Raw genomic sequence first — 21,497 nt, 5'->3', positions numbered from 1 at the left:
AGCTTCTGTGGGTAATAATAAGGTTTTGCTGTAACAGCGACAACCCGTCTTTCTCCTGCACCTTTTTTCCATTGATTATTATGCAATTTGACAAACATCATTATCGCTGGAGATTCCAGTAGTCATCCGTCCCGCACTGCACTGGTCAAACTCACTTGCCATTCTGCTGACATAATAAAACAACATATGAAAAGATGGCATTTTAATAGCTAATCAACTGTAATTTTTAATCAAATGGATACAAAAGGACAACTATAACAACTTGTAGATAGATGTAGAACAAAATCAACTCAAAAACATTTCATTTATAGACCTCCTCTTCCTACTGTCCTTAATTTAAAAAAACAAAAAAACAAAAATAAAAAGCAGAAAACTACCTGAATGCAATTTTTGCATCTCTGACAGCCTGGTGCAAAGCAAACAATATTACTAGTATTTACCTTGAGAAAATCAGAATGATTATGTTTGTTGAACTGACTGCAAATAGCAGACCTCATGGTTGCAATGTGTCAGCAATTTATCAGTACTCAGGGCCTCAGGGTCGTCTTTGCATACCTAAATCACCTGCGGTTGCGGCCGATACACAATGCTGGCAGGCTAGTTTCCCTGGGCCTTAAAACTGCAAAGGCGGCACAGCGCTATCATGCTGATGATAAAAACACAGCCCTTTTCCGCAGTGCTGCCGTGCAGCGATCCCAGCCACCATTGATGAGTTGCAGGCCTCCAGGAGAAACGGTGGGAGCGCGGGAGATGCCGTTGGTGAATCGGGAACTATCGCCTGGATCCCGAAGCTCCTGGTAGCCACGAGAATGTGATCCGCTTCTTGTGTGAGTGAGCAGTAAAAGGTGAGGCCAGCTTGTACCAACAACTGTTGGAGACGTGTGTGAAGAGGAATCTGCCATCATCCGTTCCTAGCAAGGACAGTGTGCCCTCCATGAGCTAAAGAGCAGTACCATCACCCAGGCCTGAGAGAGAGGAGTTTCTTGGCCTGCTCTGCATCAGAGATGGAGTAGCGCCACAGCAGCAGCACCTTGAGAGCGGTGTATTTCCCTTGGGTGGGAGGATCCCAGAAGAGGGTCATGATGTTGGCTGAAACGCCACGAAAAGCAAACTGAGCTTCGATGTGCATGAACCACGAAGGAGGGTCGTGAAGCCAAAAATCTGCCAGCTTAACCGCCACAGCAAAAATTAAAACGTACAGCTCTGCTATCACTTCAGACATAAATGAAGACAGAAAACTAAACAGCAGTGGCATTTGTAGAGTTACTGAAGTTGGGCTAGCTGGTATATAATGATGTGCTGCATGGTGGCTAGCTACACAGCTATGTTACCATAAAATAAAACTGGAGGATGAATGGTAACTTTTTTCCACTCGATAAAAGTTTACGCAAGAGTTCCCGAAGGTTAGGGACAAATGTAATCACATGGCAGGATGCTGTAAACAGACCAAATTTCAGTCAGGAGAACAACTTCTTAGTTGATCACTAAATCTGTCACAGCCATTTCTATTTCTCTAAAAACTACAGCTGTTATAGGCTGGAGGGGAGTTGGATGTCTCAAGACCGGTCTTGGTCTCGAGACCACTTTTACGTGGTCTTGGTCTTGTCTTGGTCTCGACGGACTTTGGTCTTGGTCTCGGATCCCTCGGTCTTGTCTTGGTCTCCCTGTCTCGGTCTTGCTGTCTCAGATCGACATAGTGGTCAGGTGATTTGGAGTCAACAGCATCCATGACACACAACGTAACGTTCGATAATGTGTCATGCGCAAAAGCATCAGCTCTAAGAGCCGTGCTTAGAGAGTGCTTTGTAGTGAATCAGAAGAGTCAACTCCCATTGAGCGAGAGCCGGCTCCTCACTTAATTTCCTTTCGCTGCTCAGCTCTCACACAGTGGCTCAGCTATGCTCCAATCCCTCCATATTGTGGCCAATCCCATGCGAGGATATAGGATAATATCATTATGTGAAAAACAGAGAGGGTGAGAGACGCAACAGTGAAGTGGAACGTGCGTCTGTCCTCTCAGTAAGTGAGTAAGACAGTAGACAGTAGTGAAGAGGGCTGTGTGAGTGCATCACAAAAACACATAAATATGCCTGACACCCGTAAACGAAGCAGCATCTGGCTGCAGTTTAAAGACTTTGTCTCTGTCTCGGTCTTGGTCTCGTCTCGACTTTGTCTTGGTCTCGATACCCTCTGGTCTTGGTATTGTCTTGGTCTTGGTTTAGGCGGTCTTGACTACAAGTCTAGGCTGGAGAAGGCCTTTCCTCAAAAGCCACTTTCAGTAATCCTTATTAAAAAAGTTCTGGTAGTTTGAAAAGAAACAGGACAGGATCAATGTCTTAATGAAAGGTGCAACCTTATTCAAAGCAGGCATTCTGATTGATCATGTTTCCTCATTACAATTTACAGTGACTCATAGATGCATGCACAGCACCAGTATCCTGAAATGAGATAATAATTTATAGTAATGCACCACTGAATACCAATTATATTTGATAGTAAAATTTGAAAAAGCAAAGCGATGTGTTGAACCAACCGGACATAGTGGTGGTAGACAAACAGAAGAAGATGGCCGTAGTGATAGATGTAGCGATACCGTATGACAGGAACATCAGGAAGAAGGAACACGAGCAGCTTGAGAAGTATCAAGATGGTCCCAGTGGCTAGGAGAGTGGCTCCAGCAGATCCCGGGAACAACATCGGAGATCTCTGTCCAGAAGAGCGCAGTCCTAGGCACAGCTGCGCAGGACACTCAAGCTCAAGGATAAAAACCGCGCGAGAGAGGAATTTCTATCTATCTATCTATCTATCTATCTATGCTGTGTATGTACATCATATACAGCAGAGGGTGGTGATGAAAACCCTCGACCTCCTGTATTGGTTACACAATGTAACACTTGTGAGTCTTGTCACCTCTGTGTACAGGCTGTGGTTTTCAATGCAGTAGAACGGACATAGTGATGACCCAAGCTTGTAAATTAATGTAATTAATGTTGTGTTCTTGTATTATTACCATGTATGTAAAAGTAATTTTTCCTCTTTGATCAATTAGAACAAAGTAAAACCTGGTTGGCTTTAATCTAAGAGGCCTTAAGCTTTGTGCACACTGGAAGTGATTTGCAGCGACATGGTGACAAGACACTATAGAGAGTGGACAATATTTAGTGACGGGCAAAAGAAGTGGACACGCATCTTCAGTGAAACTTACAAGCCTAACTGGAATCATAGTTCTGTCTCTGTGCCGGAATAATTTGTGGTCTTGACTTTGTTCTGCTTTCAGCTGGAATCACAAGATACTTACAAAAAGGTGAACACTCTCACAGCTTTGTAGTGCATTAAAAACAACAAGAACAGTTAAAACTGGTGAAATGTGGATGTTGGGTTTTTTTTTTTTTTTTTTTTTACTTCATTGAAGAACAGTTACAGGGCTTTATGAGTGAGATATGAGGCAGTATGTTTGTTGTTACATCCAGTCTGCTGACCTGCTTCTCACAATTAATAAACCATCTGAGCCTCCTTTCTGCATTTTTTCTCTTTGAATAACCCATTAGTTCCTGAACAAATGATCATTTGTGTTCTCTAACTGTTTTTTCTCCATCTTTTGGTGTTTCAGGAGTGGATATCCTCAAGCTCGTGGCAGCCCAGGTGGGCGCACAGTGGATCGACATATATCAGTCGCTGGCTAATGTCACCGAGCGTGAGGTGGCTGCCTTCTCCAACGGCTACTCTTCTGATCATGAGAGGGCGTACGCTGCGCTGCAGCACTGGACGATCCGGGACAGCGATGCCAACTTGGCCAAGCTGATCAACGCCCTGCACCGGCAGCGCCGCATCGATGTGGTGGAGAAGATCCGCTGTGTAATGGAGGACAACCCACAGGTAGGTCTAATTAATGTCGAGGACAGACAGTCTACTGCCCCCCTTGCCCTGTTTTCACTAAGGATATCTGTAATGTTGCTTTCTTCACATCTTCACATCACATCAGCAGCTCTGTAGTACAAACTGTTTTCTGAATGTCTCTTCAACTGACAGCTAATCTTTGAGGACATCTTTCTGATATGTCCCTCTGAAGTTGATCCCTCTGGGTTACTTCACTTGGACAGATAGAGTTGACATCTAAAAAGCACTTGCACATGGTGCTGTAACCTCTCTATGCGTACTCGTTAGGATAAGTCAATTAGTGAGGATGTGGTGCGACTTTGGATGAGATTTCAGTCTCTTTGAGGCCAGGATTAGGCAGCAGTTCATTAGAGCTTTTCAGTTATTTATTCTTTTTTGGTGTCATTTGTTGCCTGTGTCTAAAATACATGACAGTACTTAGTATTTAAGTTGGATGCTGTATCATTTGATTCAAAACATGTTAGATGTTAATAGGATCATCAGAGTATTACAAAGCTTTGAAGGAATAGCTTGCTAGCGTGCTGTAGCTTAGACAACATCTGGGGTACATTTGGCTCTGAGAAAAATGTTTTTTTGAGAGGTGTTTTGAACATCTTATGTTGTCCAAGCACCTAGTGTATCATCTTCCATTGCACCGTTGCTGTTTGGAGAGGATAGTGTAAAAGTCCTGAGACATGCCTTTTTCATGTTTAAAGTTCTATAAGCATGTATTTCTTTATATTTTGCTAGAAAAATGGAAAATAAATCATTAATCTTTCCAGGCCTTTGGTTTGCTACAAACACTCTGTGTTAACGATCTTTGGTTATATACCAGAATACTACTGCATTTATATATCAATGATATCTAAGCACTGCTGGCACACAACAAGAAGGTTCTGAGTTCAATTCTACCATCAGGCATGGTCTTTCTATATGGAGTTCTCCCCGGGTACTCTGGCTTCCTCTCACAGTCCAAAGACATGCAGTTAGTGGGGATAGGTTAATTGATCAATCTAAATTGCCTATAGGTGTGAATGTAGGAGTGAGTGCGAATGGTTGTCTGTCTCTGTGCGTTAGCACAGCAACAGTGAGCTGGGATGGGCTCCAGCAACCCTGAAAAGGATAAGCGAACGGATGGATTTTTCCCACTATATTGAAATAATTTAAAATCATTTTTATTGAAACAAAGTGACTTGGCATTTCACATACAGTAATTGAACTAAAGAATGCAACAGAGAAGTCAGAATAAAGAACAAAACAAAAGCAACACTAATCTACCTTTTATTGGTAGTTATCCAAATTCAAAGCAAGGGTTGATGACTACAGCTTATAAGTAGCTGTACCTGACCACAAACTGCTAACAATTTTTTTTTTTTTTATGCACAGTACCGCATTGCAGCTAAAAAGAAGTGAAAACTCCCTGTCCAATTTAATTTTTTATGAATTGATTCTATAGGGAGCAAGCAACCATACTTTTATGACACCTTGCGGGTTTCATTAAAGTTCTCGTCTCTCGTTGGTATTCATGAAATAAGATGAATCTCAGTAAACAGCACATGTGTCCAGCCTCAGTGAACAGCCTGTTTTCAGGCTCCTGCTGTAGTCAGATGGGGACACATAGGCTACGTTCACACTGCAGGCGAAAGCGCATCAAATCCAACTTTTTTGATGCTATGTGACCCATATCCGATCATGGTATGACAGTGTGAACAGCACAAATCCGATATTTTCAAATCCGATCTGGGTCACTTTCGTATGTGGTACTGAGTCCGATACATATCTGATGTTTTAGAAAGCGACTGCTGTTTGAATGGTCATGTCGCATTAAATCTGTCTTTTACGTCACTGACACAAGACAGACGCCAATTATCAGCGCTGGAGAAGCGCCCGAGAAGACATCGCGAACGCTTCCTGGCCATCCCGTGTAGATGTCAGTGAAACTGTTTGGAAGACAACGTTGGAGAAACGTTAACATTTAATTTGTACTGTATAATCTGCAGATTCTGACAGAAATCTGCAACTATCCTTTGAAGCACCGCTCCTCTCTAAAACAGCAATAAGGATAATTATTAGGCCATATTTAAATAACAAAATAACGTTATAACTTCAAGGAAAATTGGGAAACGTAAAGTCCGAAACAAGTCTTTATATTAAGGGCCATCAGTCAAACAATATTGTTTGGTCTGGGTCTAAACAGAGCGCGTTGTGTGTGATGTCTTCTTTTGCGCATGCGGGCCGCTTTGAGGGTTCACACTAAAGCGCATTTGCTGTCACATTTTACTTGTAGTGTGAACAAGCAGACAAAAAAATCGGAATTGAGCATTTAGACCTGCAGTGTGAACGTAGCCATAGAGAACATGCCGGATCCTTCATCACCATTTACTTTTCTCTTCCTTTTCCTTCATCCTTCTCTTCTAACCTCCCAGTGATGTGTATCAAATTAGTGCTCTTTACCATGCTCACCAAGGTCAGCGCTACACACTCAGAGCCTTGTTCTTGTAAAAAAAAAAAAAAAAATTAAATAAATGCACCATCTAATTGTAAATTTGTCTTTCATCACTAACTAATAATCAGATATTATTTCCAGTGACAAGATATCAGGTATAAGATAACAATCAGGGACTGCATACCTCTGCCAAGGCTAAATTAACCCCACACCATTGGTAAAGAATGCTTAAAGCAGTTCCTGGATTCAAATTCAAATCTGGATTCAGCTCAAGAGCAACAGTTAATTACACCAACCATTCAACTGCCTGCACACCCAGAGGAAGCAGAAATTCCTAGGGCAGGGGTCGGCAACCTGTGGCTCCGGAGCCGCATGCGGCTCTTTAGTCCTTTTAGTGCGGCTCTGCGTGGTTTGGGAAAATATATATATTTTTTTAAGTAATTAGCTGAAGTGTATTTTATTTATGTTAGTTATTTTTTTAACTTGCAGTTCTAAATTGGAAGATTATTGTGATATTGAAATATAAATATAAAATTATATTCTATTATTTTTTGATCGCTCAAAATAAGCGTCACACTTGCAGAAGCCGATATACCCGCTGAAACGCCATGCATATATCGAGACTTTCAACCCCAGGTAGGCCAATTATGGATCTTCGGATCCACATTATGTCAGCAGCTATTCTCCACCGTGACCTATGTTAAAAACAAACACCGCTCACGCCTCACAGACGACAGCTTACAGTCCTGCGTAAAGATGAAAGTGACTTCGTACAGCCCCGATTTGCAGACACTGTGCGCAGAGGTTCAGGAGCAGAAGTCCCATTGTAAACATACCACGGAAGACTCGACGATGTTTCCATGAACATGCTTTTCAGCATCTCTTTATTGACCACTTTTCACACACGGTTGCTGTACGCATACAGCTGGTGTTAAAGCTCACAGCCCGACACATACCAACACAACAGCACAGATAGCACAGACGTAAAGGCGGCGAGGCGTGATTGCGGGTGCCGCTCAGGTGCGTCCACCTCCCCTGCAGCAGCGCTGCAGACCACGCCCCGCCACACACATTAACCAGGTAAAATACATATTTAGGCAGAATTTTGCAAATATCTATTTTTCATTTTTTAGCAGCATAGTGCTTTTTTTCCAATTATTTTTTAAAAGTCAGGTCAAGGCTCCAAAGGCGATATAAGGGTGGCGGCTCACAACAGTTTTTGTTTGCTACATGGATCATTTTAGTTCAGCTGGGTGTCTTTCCTTTTGTTATATTTCTTTAAGAGTTCAAAATGTGTTAATTACATAAATAAAATGTAATTTTCTCTGTAGCACTTCATGGATTTAAGCAACACACCGTAGTTGTTTACACAAAGCATAAAGGTAAAAAAAACAATATATACAGTGTTATCTTCATTTTAGATGTCAAAAAGTATTTGCGGCTCCCAGTGTTTTCTTTTGCGTGGAAATCGCGTCCAAATGGCTCTTTGGGTGTCAAAGGTTGCTGACCCCTGTCCTAGGGATTTCCACATCATATTTTATATTCTCTGTCTAGAGCTAGACAGAGAATAAGGCACACCGGATTATAAGGCACATTAAGCGAAAGAAAACAGTCAGTCAGACTTTACTCAACTCATTCTTTTTGCCAGCTCTACTTCCGTACCATTTATTCGTTAATGTTGAATTCTCTCACAGCTCTAATCCCATGTTGTTGCAGTATATTAATAACTAACCTCATATTTCAGATGGATTATTTCAGCTGTTCTCCTGACTGAAGTTTGGTCCGTTTACAGCATCCTGCCATACAATTGCATTAGTCCCTAATCATTGGGAAACCTCGTGTTAACTTTTATCGAGTGGAAAAAAGTTAGCTTTCATCCTCCAGCTTCACTGTGTTTATGTTATGCTAACATAGCTGTGTTGCTATTGATCACGTAGCACATCATTATATACCAGCTAGTCCAACTTCAGTAACCCTACAAAAGTCACTGCTGTTTAGTTTTCAGTCTTCATTTATGTTGGAAGTGATAGCAGAGCTGTACGTTTTAATTTTTTCACAAATCTCTCAGTCAGAACATGGTATATCATGTTTAGGTGAGAAACTAGCCAGCTAACTTCCTGTTAACTTCTAACTCCGTTAAATGTAATAAATTCTGTTTTCATGGATGCCTGGATGTTAAACTTAATTGTTACACCTGGTTAAGCAGCAACGCTAATGATTTTATTAAAGATGAAAGAATTTAAACAGTTTTTAACTCTCAGTAATGCTGCAGTGTTCGTTTGACTTTGGGACCTGAAGACAACGGAGTTTTGGATCCAGATTACTCCGCGAGGCTTCTGATTACAGTAGCCGTAATGCTCTGACAATCCATCAAGCGGTGCGGCTTTGTAGCTTACCAAAGTTGTACTAACAGATTTGACAGATTTTTGAGCGCCGTGTACCACATAAAACCGGTGCAAGGTCAGTAAACACAACCAGAATTCATACATAAGGTGCACCAGATTATAAGGCGCAAGGATTTTAAGTACGCCTTATTTGTTAGGTTTTCTGTTTTTCAGTTCTCTTTTAGAATTAAAAATCAAACAGTACAGTACAATCCAATCTGCAATGTGTCTGGCTTCAATTTTTAGCATGACAATGATCTCAAACACACTGCCAATGCAGTAAAAGCAGACCTGGACAGAAAAACACATGGTCAAAACACTATCAGTCATGGATTAGCCTCCCCAGAGCCCAAACCTAACCATTAATGAAGCACTGTGATCATGTTGACAGAGAACTAAACAGAAGGCAGCCAACATCTGAAAAAGAGCTTTGAACGCCCTTGAAGAACCTTTGGGACCTATTCTTGAAGACTGCTTAAAGACAGAAAGCTGCCTACGAGAGTTTAGACTGTCAAAGATTAATCATATCAAGGCTTATTCTCAAGTTTGTTGGAAAGGTGAAAGTTCTGTTTTTTTTTTCCAGTTGAGTTATTCCATGTATATTTGCACGTTTCAATAAATCACTGCACCTATTTCCCATTATTTTAGCAAAATGTAAAGAAATGCTCTGTGATTCACACAGTGTTGTAACTCTTAATAGTTCTGTAGCGCCCCAGACTGTGTACTCCACTATAGCCGGGTACGCCCTGAGTTCTAGTTACCTTGAACTTACTTAGTTGCCCTCAGTGCAAGCTCCCCTGATTTACACACGTATAACACACAGATACACTTTTACCTTACTCTGAACTATAGATAAGAAACAGTACCAGACACACAATATCTTCGGTTTAAACCAAGCAGGTTTACTGAATGAACTGGTAAACACCCAATAAATCAATAAAGTAAACAGTCTCTTGCAATGATAAAATATAGCAATAATAACAGTTACACAGTTCTTTACCGTAATGGGCCCCACACACGCTCACACACTCTCACACCCCAATTTCCCAAGTCCCCTCGGTGCAGGCCTGGATCGATGCTTGTGTGCGTAGGAACCAACGGTCCTAAAAGAAAACAAAATGGTGCTCCTACCTGGAACTCTTAGTCTCTTTCCACAAAGTCACAGCAAGCCGAGAGGTCCGTCCCTTAGTCCCTGCAGCTGCACACTTACTCCTTGCGAGCAGCAAACCTGATCGGTCAGCCTCTGCAGTTAGTAGCCTCTCGCTCTGTACAGGTCCGGTGATCCTTAGCGAAGTCCGCCTTGAGGGCTAACTCCGGTTAGCCAAGTTAGCACGCCGCTAACTAGGTGATTCCGAGGCAACAGTGCAAACCAGTCCGGGCTGCACCACCTCACAGTCACGCTCTCTTACTCAGCCGTCGACGTGGGATGATTTATCCTTGTCGTCCATGGGAAAAAGTCTCTGCAGACGCTAGCCGCATCTCGCGCACGCTTTTCTCTCCTCCCACCTCTCGTGGCTGCTGCCTTCTCCCTCGTTTCTTTTCCTCTCGCGGCCCCTTTCACAATAAAAGCACCTAAACAATAACTAAGTTATGAATAATACAAATGTAGGAAAATGAACAAGATAACTATTCAGCTGTATATATATACACACAACTAGAAATAAAACTTAGCCCCATCAAATATACCTGGGCTACAGTTCTAAAATACATCAATAAGATCAAGAGGTCCAGTTCAGACATTTGAAATAGCAGAGGTGAGGCCTAGCAGATAACTATTGGGAGATATACTTTAAACTTTACCAGCAAATGCATGGGTTATCAAAAAAATTCACCACCGTGCAGTTGTTACAAAGGGGAAAACCAGCCATGGAGGCCAAACCTGTATCTAGGTTGTTTTAACACCAGGCTAAAAATATGTTTATGTCTGCTGTGACGTTGAGAATTCTAATATTATAGTCTGTAGGGACTGATCAGCATTTAGACCCAGCCTTAAGTGGCCAATCAAGAAATTTGAGTTTTTGGGACTTAAGTGATGGTAGATTTAAGCAAAAGACGTATAGAAAACAAGTGCATCAAAGAGACCATGTTTGGGATTTTATGAAGGCTCTGATCAGTCGGGCGCTATATTGTATTTTCTCACCCATTTCCCATTAGGTCAGTGTCATTCACTTATGGGAAGCATATGAGTGTGTGTGTGACATAACAGAGATGCATGCCATTGGATGTTGGATCATCTTAGTATTGATGGTGTTCCCAGTGGAAAAACTGAGCATCAGCAGTCTGATGGATGTTTCTTTTTTTATCTCCAGTGCTGCATGGGAGTTGATTCCCTTCTCCTTCTCACCTGTACGTTTTTTTTCCCTCCTTACTATGAGGATCCTCTCAGAATGTGAGTTTGCCACACAAAGAACCAATCTCAAAAATAAAATCTTGGGTAGTTATAATTTCTAAAGTGAGACTGACACAGGATTCCACAAGTCACAGATATATTTGCACCTTAAGTGCTGCAAAATCTGCATTAAGTCATTAGCACAAAGTTGATGTCTTTTCACTAACTCAAGTTCAGTTTAGTAAAGTCCAAAAATATGTTTTATTCATGTGTCAAATTAATGTTATATAGGCTTACTGATGTGGCTGCCTGCTTTTGTTTCCCTGCCATCGATGTGTGCAAAAAACTAATTAAAGAGTTGCCATACTGTTTCATTTCGATAAGTCTCCTGTCAGTGGGTAATGAATGTATCGTGTCATGCAGCTGCTGTATTCAGGGAAAGATGAAAACCCGAAGGTATCAGCGAAGGGGAAAGAAGAGGATTTTTTTTTGCCCTTCTGTCTTTCCTATTTATCCAAACAAAGCAGAGTACAAATTGTCAGAACAGGAAGTCAGAAAAGTCTCAAATTTTAAGTCAGTCCACTCGTATAGAGTTGAATATTACAATAAAAAAAATCATTATTATTCTTGGACCAAGTCTGACAAGGAAACTCCCAAGTACAAGTGCGTAAACTAGCCATCGGGTCGGACTCGGACCCGGGTCAGTAGCTCTCAGCCGTACAGCATGTGGTTGCCCGCTCAACACACTGAGCTAAACTGGCGCCAGCCATATTGAAATTTTGACCTGTTGACACTATATATTTCACTAAGCAAAACGTCTTCCTCCGGTTGCCCAAGAGCAAATAATAGAAGCAATCACCAATGTCAGCAGTATTCATCATCTGAGGATCATGACATACATGATATGATAATCTTTGGATTCAGTCCCATTGTAAAAAAAGAAAAAAAGAATAAACTTTGTGTGAAGTTTATTCTTGAGTAAACTTCTTCTTCTATGTGATTATCCATATTTGGTTTTTGTACAAATGGTTTCTGGGTTTCAGTGTTCAGATTTCAGTGATTAGATGGTCCTCAGCCGGAAAAGGGTGGAGTGCCCACTCCCGGTCAGGGACGAGTTACTGCCTGAAAGTGGAGGAGTTTAAGTATCTCGGGGTCTTGTTCACGAGTGACGGGAGAAGGGAGCGGGAGATCGACAGGCAGCGGCCGCTGTACCGGTCTGTTGTGGTGAAGAGAGAGCTGAGTGTAAAAGCGTAGCTCTCAATTTACCGGTCGCTGTACGTCCCTACCCTCACTTATGGTCACGAGCTGTAGGTAGTGACCAGTGTTGGGCAAGTTACTTTGAAAAAGTAATTAATTATAGTTAGTAGTTACGTCACTTAAAAAAGTAACTGAGTTAGTAACTGAGTTACAAGATTCTAAAAGTAATTAATTACTTGAAAAGTAACTATTGCGTTACTTTAAAAAAAATGTTTAACCCTCTGGGGTCCAGGTTATAATTGGCCATTTTTAACTACTTTTGATTTTACCTCTACATTTCACCTTTAAAACCTATTTACTTTGCCTTGTTTGGTATCATCCTTTTCAGCACAACCTCACGTGTCTGAATTTACAGTTATGTTTTCATTTTGGCATACTGTATTAACACAATTGATCTAAAATCAGACAAAAAACATAAAATCTGAGTAGAAAAAGTTATATTTTTTACTATAACAACCACAAACATTAATGAATCATATTTCATAACTTTAAATGCAAATACAAATTGTCAATTTTAAAATCATATGGACAAGTTTTGCAAACAAAGTTATTTGCAGCCATTTACCTTTTACCCCCTTTTTTTAAATAACCATTTCAAACTATTTACATAACAATCAGGTGTTCTGCATTCAATAAGATGCCACACAAATTATTTGTGCCACTCCAAAAACTTCTGTCCACTATAAAGGAGAACATCACAGGCCTGATACCTGCAGGTCTGACAGCAGGTGGTGTATCACTCCTGTTTTCTACCTGGAGACAGCAGTCACCTCATTGTTCTGACAGACAACACAAAACTATCCACAACACTACACACTAACTACACAAGACAACACATTAACTACACACTCCATCACACTAAACGTCACAAATCTCTCACATCTCAAAACTCGCTCTCTCTCTTTTTCTGCTGTCTTTCTCTCTCACTCTCTCTCTCTCTCGCCGTCACTCCTAAAACTTCCCCCTCTTCCTAAACAACCAAAGGTCATGTTGCCATATCATTTTTGATTGGTCGACATGGTGCATTTTCCCACCAAAACGAAAGGGCTGTTTTTTGTTTTGTCTTTTTTTGTTTTTTTTGGTCATAAGCACAGAGTGCTTGCTAACGCTGTCCTTAGACAGTACACGTGACGAAACTATTCAGGAAAAAACACTGCGTATATATTGTTTATCATGACTCTGGTTTTACGTGGCCTATCAACACAATTTAAAAACTGGTATATATTACCTTGTTGGTTTGTCATCTTGAAGTGGTCATGTGATTGGCTTACCACGACTACTTTATTTTTCCTCAGTCAAACAGCAGCACTCATCCGATTGTTTTCCCCCCTAGCTGCAGCTGTTGTGCCAAAAAGTGATTGTCTGCTAGAAAGTGATTGCCGCCCGCGGGAGCGCGCGCAGCTGCTTAAAGCTGTAGTGCCCAGATTACTTACAGCTACTTCCGTGCAACTGATATAAGATGCGAAAAATGAATTGAAAAATAGTAACGCGACCGCACCTCATTTTCTGGTTAGTAACGGTAACGACGATAGAAATAGTAATTAGTTAGATTACTCGTTACTGAAAAACGTAACGGTGTTATTCCTATCACTGGTAGTGACCGAAAGAAGGAGATTGCGGATACAAGTGGCGGAAATGAGCTTCCTCCGAAGGGTGGCTGGCCTCTCCCTTAGTGATATGGTGAGAAGTTCAACCAAGTCGGGAGGGGCTCAGAGTAGAGCTGCTGCTCCTCCACATCGAAAGGAGCCAGTTGAGGTGGTTCGGGCATCTGACAAGGATGCCTCCTGGGCGCATTCTGGGTAAGATGTTCTGGGCATGTCCCACCGGGAGGAGGCCCCGGGCAGACCCAGGTCACGCTGGAGAGATTATATCTCTCGGCTGGCCTGGTGTTCCCCCGGACAAGCTGGAGGAGGTGGCTGGGGAGAGGGAGGTCTGGGCTTCTCTGCTTGGGCTGTTGCCCCCGCGACCCGGCCCCGGATAAGCAGAAGAAAATGGATGGATGGATTTTCTGTGGTTCATATGAGGAGACAAACAGAATCCTCCATCTGTTTGTCTGGAGTCCTTTCGACCTCTTAGCTTTCTTCCTCTTCTTCTGTGTGAAGTGAATATACGAAAAACTGCAACACTGGCTTTTTTTTTTTTTTTACCCTTCCTGCCACAGTGAGGCACAGTTAAATACAAACCCTGCCCTAATTGAGTGTTTATGACTGAAGTCCCATTAGATGCCTTTCAGTCCCTTTCATAAAAAGCCCCATAGATAATAAAAGGAAACCACATCCATTACTTTCTGTGGAAAAGGACACAAATTTCCCAGAAACTGCACTAACTCTTTTAAAGGCAGCTCAGGGAGATTACTTGCATATGTTTGTGAGTGTATCTGACATTAAGAATGCTGTAATGCAGTCTGAGATCAGTCCCCCAGTTTGCATACTCTTCCTTTGTCTGCGTGGGTTCTCTTCGGGTGCTTCAGCTTCCTCCTGAAACCCAAAGCCATGCATGGAATTAGGTTAATTAGAGATTATAAATTGTCCGTCAGTGTGAACATTGGAATGAATGGTTGTCTGCCTCTATGTGACTGTCCATGGTGTACCCTGCATGGTGGGTTATGATGCTAGCGTCTCATTCTGTTTTTGGAGATGTGGTAAACAGAGTGTTGAATGACTTGTCTGGGTTAGTAGAAGTCAGAGAGATTGTTAATGGGATGAATGGAAGTTGCATTAGATCTGGCAGGCTCAGCTTGAATCCTTGTATTTAAGCTGAATCCTTGTATTTAAGCTGATGGATGGTCTAATGTCCTTTTATAAGTCTGACTGATTAATCTATAGCTCTGTGAAGGATTGGTTGCACTTCACCTCTCAACCTGTGACAGCTGCGATAGGTTCTTGCCACAACCCTGAGTTGGATTGGGATGGATGGATGGACTGACGGATAAAACGTTGCTGTTGCTTCTTCTACCTTTTGCTTCCCAGATCAGACTATAGGGATACCCCAGAAGAGGGCCATACTGCCAAGTCACTGCAAATGAAAATAATTTTGTTTGGACAACAGCAGTCCTGACTGAACTGCTGTTTTTGTAGCCTAAATTTGTCACATGGCAGATAATGAAAGAAATATAGAAATACTGCAGCTGTAACTGATAACATATATTGATTTTTTTAATCTCTTTATTCTGATACCTTTCCAATTAACTTTTCTATGCTCATTCGGTTGTGTTCTAGTCTTTGATAAACTTTAGTGAGAAACTTCAGGCCAGTATGTGTTTTCTGAAGTGGCGGACTAAATGAAAGATGTTTAAACTGCATGGAAATGGCAGATTCAGCAGCCAGAATAAGATCTGCTATTACGCTGACGTGACTTCCTTTTACCTTGACGCCGCATCCTGTGAGGATCTGTGTCTCTCTCCATCTGCCCCTTCAAACTGTTCTGCTCTAGTGCTGATTTGTGTGAAAGTCAGTGTGTTTTTGTGACTGTGTGCATATGTGCGTCTGTGCATATACTAAAGTATATTAAGTAAACTTGCCTTTGTTAGACAAACAGAGTGCATTTGTTCCATTAACGTCATGTAAGCTGTGTCATGCTGCAGCGCACCGGCGCAGACATTATGGAATGGAGAAAGAAAACAAAGGAGAAAGAAGCTGAGTTTAAAGCACTTTAATTCCATTTGTGTTATTGTTGTCCCGTCTAGTTTTCAGACCATTCCATTTCCAGTGCATGTGGTGAGTAAAATGACCTGTGCAGCGACCTTTAGGCCCGCCTGGGCTGTGAAAAACAACAAGTACTCTCATGATCTCATCCGAAAAACCAGTTCAAACCACAGGTCCGCTGCTGCACTAAAGAAAGGGAGAGAGAGAGAGAGAAAAGAGGGGATGAGAGAAAGAAGTGGTGCAACTATAGGGAGAAACATGAGAAGAAGAAGAAGACAGAAGGAGAAAGATGGAAAATCACTAAGCCAGCTAAGATGGTAGTATGGACATTATTAACTCTCTGAAGTCTAGATTGTACTTTCTCCAGTTTTGGCAACCAGGGAACATAGGAACAAATGATCATTCTAACTGATAAGCAAAACTATTCACATAAAAAAGTCAGTTTGGCCTTTGTCCATAATTTGGGGGTAGTATTAGCACTTACGATGACTCAGCTTAGGATGATGGCTTTTTCTTTGCAAGGTATTCAAGCCATATTAATGAGTAGTCTTGTTTTGTGGATAGCGTCAGATGTTCTCTTGGTGGAGGTCTATTTTCGGTGTCCTTTTCCTTCCTGATTGCTTTTCTCTCTGCTAATCATTGACAGCTACATCTCCCCCTTATTAGCCTAACAATAGCTCTGTAGCTAGTGACAAAGGAAGCAGAAGATTACTTCACTAGCTTTCCAGCGTGACTACAGTAGTATTTAATTTAACATATAGGTTAATACCCAAATTTATAGCAGTGCTGGAGGTTACATTCTGATTATCTATATTATGCAAACTGGGCAGATATAGTTCTGTATTACCTAAATATTCCTTAGCAGCATCTTCAGATGAAGAGAGTACAGGTTCAACTGATGACCATGCAGCAGACATTCTGAGCCATCAATAAATGTTCAGATCTTGTTAATGGGAGTCAGCTGGAGCCAGGAACTTTTTGGAGTTATCACATTGCATCTTATCGTGAGTTTCTCCGGCAAGTGCATTAAAAGTTACTTTGTGAAAGCCTGCATGTCAAACTTAATATCTTTTTTACATAAATATGATATGTCTCTGCACTTTCAGTGATTCAACTAAAGGTCATTATCTTATGGATGTGCCATATATCATCAATCAAATTGTCATTAAAAGCCATTTCCACCATTCTCCTAAAATACTTGGTTTTTTTTCCTCTTCTCAATTCCCCTCCTCCTCATCTTCCTCTTCTTTTCCTCACTTTCCACTCCTCCTTCATATTTACAGTTTGACGTCAACCAGCTGATGACCTCAGTGAATGTAAGCAATAGTCACAGTCCTATCCAGAAGCCCACGGAGTCTCCTATTAGCATTGCCAGCAACAGTAGCATAGGCCGGGTCAGTGGCATGGGTGTGGAGCACTCACCAGTGGAGCGGACCAAAGGCTTCTTCCCTGATGAATCAGAGCCCCTGCTTCGCTGCGACTCCACCTCCAGCAAAGACTCCGCCCTGAGTCGGAATGGCTCCTTCATTACCAAAGGTGAGACATGACCACAAACTGATCTGTTCCAACTAAGTTCGTTGAATTCATTTGGTGCTTTTGGGGCGCTTGGTGGTCTGGGACACCTTTGCAGTTCCCAGCTTCCCCCTTGGTTAGTGGCACTTCTCGGTGCGTTTGCATCCTCCAGAAGCATCCACTTGCACTTCATATTCAACTAAACTAGAAGGATAGATGGTCCCACATGACCTGCAGGTACTTTGTAATGTGACACAGAATGCAGTGTAACCACAAAATGGAAAACCACCCACAGACCACAACAGTCTCACCAAAACAAATCTCAGGTCGTATTGACCTCTCCTTCAGTGAACAAGCAGATCCTCACTGAAAAAATGTAGTTATGCCAATAAGCATCAAATTTTTGTCTAGTATGCCTTCCATCCAGTTCGAGCTGATATGGGATCCCGGAATGGAATTATGAGGCTTTATGAGAAATCTGATTGTGGGCAGAACTTGCTGGGATCGGCAAATATGGACAAACCATCACACTTCTAAAATCTATACCATTGGTAGATGTTACGAGTTATATATTACAGTTGTTTTTGACTCAGTAGTCTATACAGTAAATAAGTAAGTCAACATATTTTTACTTTGAGCCTAATAATTAGCCCTTTAAAGCCTGAACCATGAACAGAATGCCAGAACTTTCTTATGAAATAAAAAGAAAGACAAATAACAGAAAATAATAATATTAATTTTAATATGCATATATATTAATTTTTGACTTAAATATGCAGTAGGTGCATGCTCAGTCAGTCTATATATTAAATCTTAGGAACCTGAAATGAAGACAAAGAAGAAATTTCTGGTCTGATTCAATAAATGCTCCATAACACCATATTCAAGTTTGAAATTGAACATATTCATTGTGTTGTTATTGCGCTGCCTAGTGGATACTTTTATTACTGTTATTATTATTATGTTGTTGTTATTACTGTTGTTACTTACAGTTGTGTAGCTATAGTGTTTCGATATCTTCACATGACTGTGAGCAGAAAGTGTTTAAATACATCCTCGCAGCTTCTCTGCTCATCAACATTATTAAGTCTGTCCACTGTTTAACCCTGTGTTTTAATCTGATGAGGCAGATTTCTGGTCTCCAAGACAGTTCATTAATATAAAAGGAAATTAATACAATGTATAGAAGCAATTTCACATGGTTCAGGCTGTTTTCACATGATTCTGAAAACCTTGTGTCACCACCTGAGGGCACCGACTTCAAACACCAATGTGTGAGTGCCGACTGCCCTCATGTGGTCAAAGTTGTCACTTGTTACATGTTTTTGATATCCTTTGTGCCTATGTCTGGGATTAATAAATATTTATAGAAAAACACTGCTCTGAAGATCCTTCAGTATTCTTTATTTTAAGAAAAAGGGGATATTTTTGTTTATATATTGCACAAATAAAACTCCTAGTTCTGCTTAAGCAAAAAATAATTGAATAAATAAATGAAAAACTTGAAAAAGCTAGACCACATTGGCAGTATAAAGTTTGGAACAAAATTCACTGAGTTAGCCAGCTTGCAACCTTGATAGTTACACCTGTTTAAGGGGAAGTATTTAGTTACTTAGGGTAATCTTTGTCTCTTTTTTGTCTTTCAGAGAAGAAAGACACGGTGCTCCGGCAGGTGCGTCTGGACCCATGTGACCTGCAGCCCATCTTTGATGACATGTTGCACATCCTGAACCCAGAGGAGTTGCATATCATCGAACAGATCCCAGCCGCTGAGGACAAATTGGACAGACTCTTTGAGATTGCGGGAGTGAAGAGTCAGGAGGCCAGCCAGAAGCTGCTGGACTCTGTGTACAGCCATCTCCCTGACCTCTTGTAGCGGAGGAAAGAGCAGGAAACAGCACAGACTGGAGTTGGCACAAGAATAAAAAGAAGTACGAGGGATGAATACAATGTGGTGTTCCAGTTAAGTCTGGGGTGGCATTTCATCTAAAAAGCTGTCCTCATGCCACTTCATTTGAGCATGGTCTGTGTCTGCTCCCTCCAGTGACTCTTTCAAATGTTTACTTTATTCCTTTTCTTGTCCTTCTCTTGAACACAAGTAGTCCTTTAAAACAACCCAGCCTATACCACGATGAACTCAATGTAACAGAGAGAAAGGCTCAACAGCCTGCTGGGTTGAAAAGTAGCGAGACGTAAATGGACTCCATAGAAAATCACACGTAGCACTTTCTTTATCTGAAATGGTCTTCATGCCTTCACGTCTAAAGAATAAAACTGGTGGGTTTTTTTTGTAGTTTGTGCCTGTCGTTCAGGCTTCTCATGCCTTTAATATGGATCAAGTGTAACAAGCTACATTTAACAATGAACATGGTAAAGGTAAATAAGCTATAACTTCAAACAATGCTGGTATTATTCTTAAGTTTTAGGGTTCTTGTAAAGAATATTTTTGCCCATGTGTAGGTTTAACTGTAAGTCATGTGCCTGAACCTTCCAAAGCTTTGTTCCTCCCTCCCTCTTACCGTAACCACCAGCAGGGAGCAGCATTACTTAGATGGTTGTCCTGCTTTTCTGCATCCAAAACCATAGTTCAAAAATATTGGACTAAATGACTTTCTAAACTTTGTCTAATGTTCTGATATATGGTTCTGCAAAAGAACTCTTTAAAAAAAAAAAAAAAAAAAAAAAAAAAGCTGAACTAAACGGTTTTCAATCAGACGTGGTTGCCTGAGTGTTTCAGTGCTAGAGTAAAAATGATAAAATACAAGAGTGTTTTTCTTTTACATGCAGTAGTATTTTGCTACCTGTACTATGTAGTTGATGAGAAAATGTCATAATGATGCACTATTTTCCATTGGAGATACAGATGTTGTACTTTCTTTGTCTTTAATGTTTTATAACTAACATTTGATTTTATTGGTTTTTATTGGTTATTCAGTGTGTGAATGTGCGTGTGAATGGGTGAATGACTGGATATGTAAAGCGCTTTGGGGTCCTTAGGGACTAGAAAAGCGCTATATAAATACAGGCCATTTTACCATTTATTATACTTCTGTCACAATGTTTCCATTTTTCTTTCACCAGCATTCAGACATATGTGCTCCCACTTGGTGGTACGAGACCACCTCGCCAGGATGTAACGTATACATACTCCATACTCTACTTTAAGTTTGTCTAGTTGGTTCTTTTACATGATGTAACAGAAAAAAAAAAATGCAATTTCCGTTCCCTCAATGTTCCCCTCAACAAAAAACAAAACATCAACATTTGGTACACGTCTGATCTCTCACTGGCTGGCCTTACAAGGGCAGAGATATGCGAATCCAGGGTAAAGAAGAAAAATACTGACTGAATGAAAAAGAGTTGTGGTTGTGTTGCAGGACTGTGAGCTTTCTCAACATCTGAACATCCACCAGATCACTGGTGATGCAAAGCTAGGGCTTGGTTTCATTTTATTCACAAGCTAAATTGACACATTTGTAGAAACTACAGGATGTTATTTTATAAATTGGAATACATTTTTAAAAGCTTTGCCATACATGTGCTGCAAACAGGTACTGTAAAACATTGTAAGTGGTGCATGTTAATCAAACTCAAACCCTAGCCGTGCCCACTGCCCTTACCCTAGATTGGTGGTAGAAATTAACTGTTGGATGTGAGCGTTTTATTTTCTGATGCACATGGGGATTGAGTGGTTGATCATCAAATTTCACACATGTAACCAGTAAGTTTATTACTATGTAACCTCTTAAAATCCACAAATTAAAGCTAAAATATTTGTCATAAATTTACGTGTGATTGTGTCCATTTAAATGAGTAGCTGTTGTGTTATGTCAATTTCGGTGTATACATTATATTGCAGGACTGCTGCTTAAAGTGGAACATTAACAGTATGAGTGTAACAGTATTAGTTATGATGGCTTGAACTGTTCTGGGTAAAAATCAAGGTTGTTTCACTAGTTTAGAAAAAGGAATTTTAAAGAAAACTATAAATAACACTGTAGGGTATCAAGCATAACATTATGACCACTGACAGGTGAAGTATGTATCAT

General features: G+C 40.9%; 1 protein-coding gene across 2 annotated transcripts in view; it reads left to right on the top strand.

Annotated features, from left to right (window-relative positions):
- tnfrsf21 (tumor necrosis factor receptor superfamily, member 21) overlaps positions 1-21,232 on the top strand; it is a 72,042-nt gene extending 50,810 nt beyond the window's left edge. For both annotated transcript variants that reach the window (XM_039599506.1, XM_031732721.2), the window contains 3 exons: positions 3,611-3,876; positions 17,220-17,472; positions 19,095-21,232. In XM_039599506.1, the coding sequence (XP_039455440.1) occupies positions 3,611-3,876; positions 17,220-17,472; positions 19,095-19,324 (749 nt within the window). In that variant the 3' untranslated portion in view covers positions 19,325-21,232. The remainder of the gene's footprint in view (positions 1-3,610; positions 3,877-17,219; positions 17,473-19,094) is intronic.
- Positions 21,233-21,497: the final 265 nt, after the last annotated feature.

Source organism: Oreochromis aureus, linkage group 15, assembly GCF_013358895.1.
Source record: "Oreochromis aureus strain Israel breed Guangdong linkage group 15, ZZ_aureus, whole genome shotgun sequence".
Lineage (NCBI taxonomy): Eukaryota > Metazoa > Chordata > Actinopteri > Cichliformes > Cichlidae > Oreochromis > Oreochromis aureus.
This window is presented reverse-complemented; position numbering and strand designations above follow the sequence as displayed.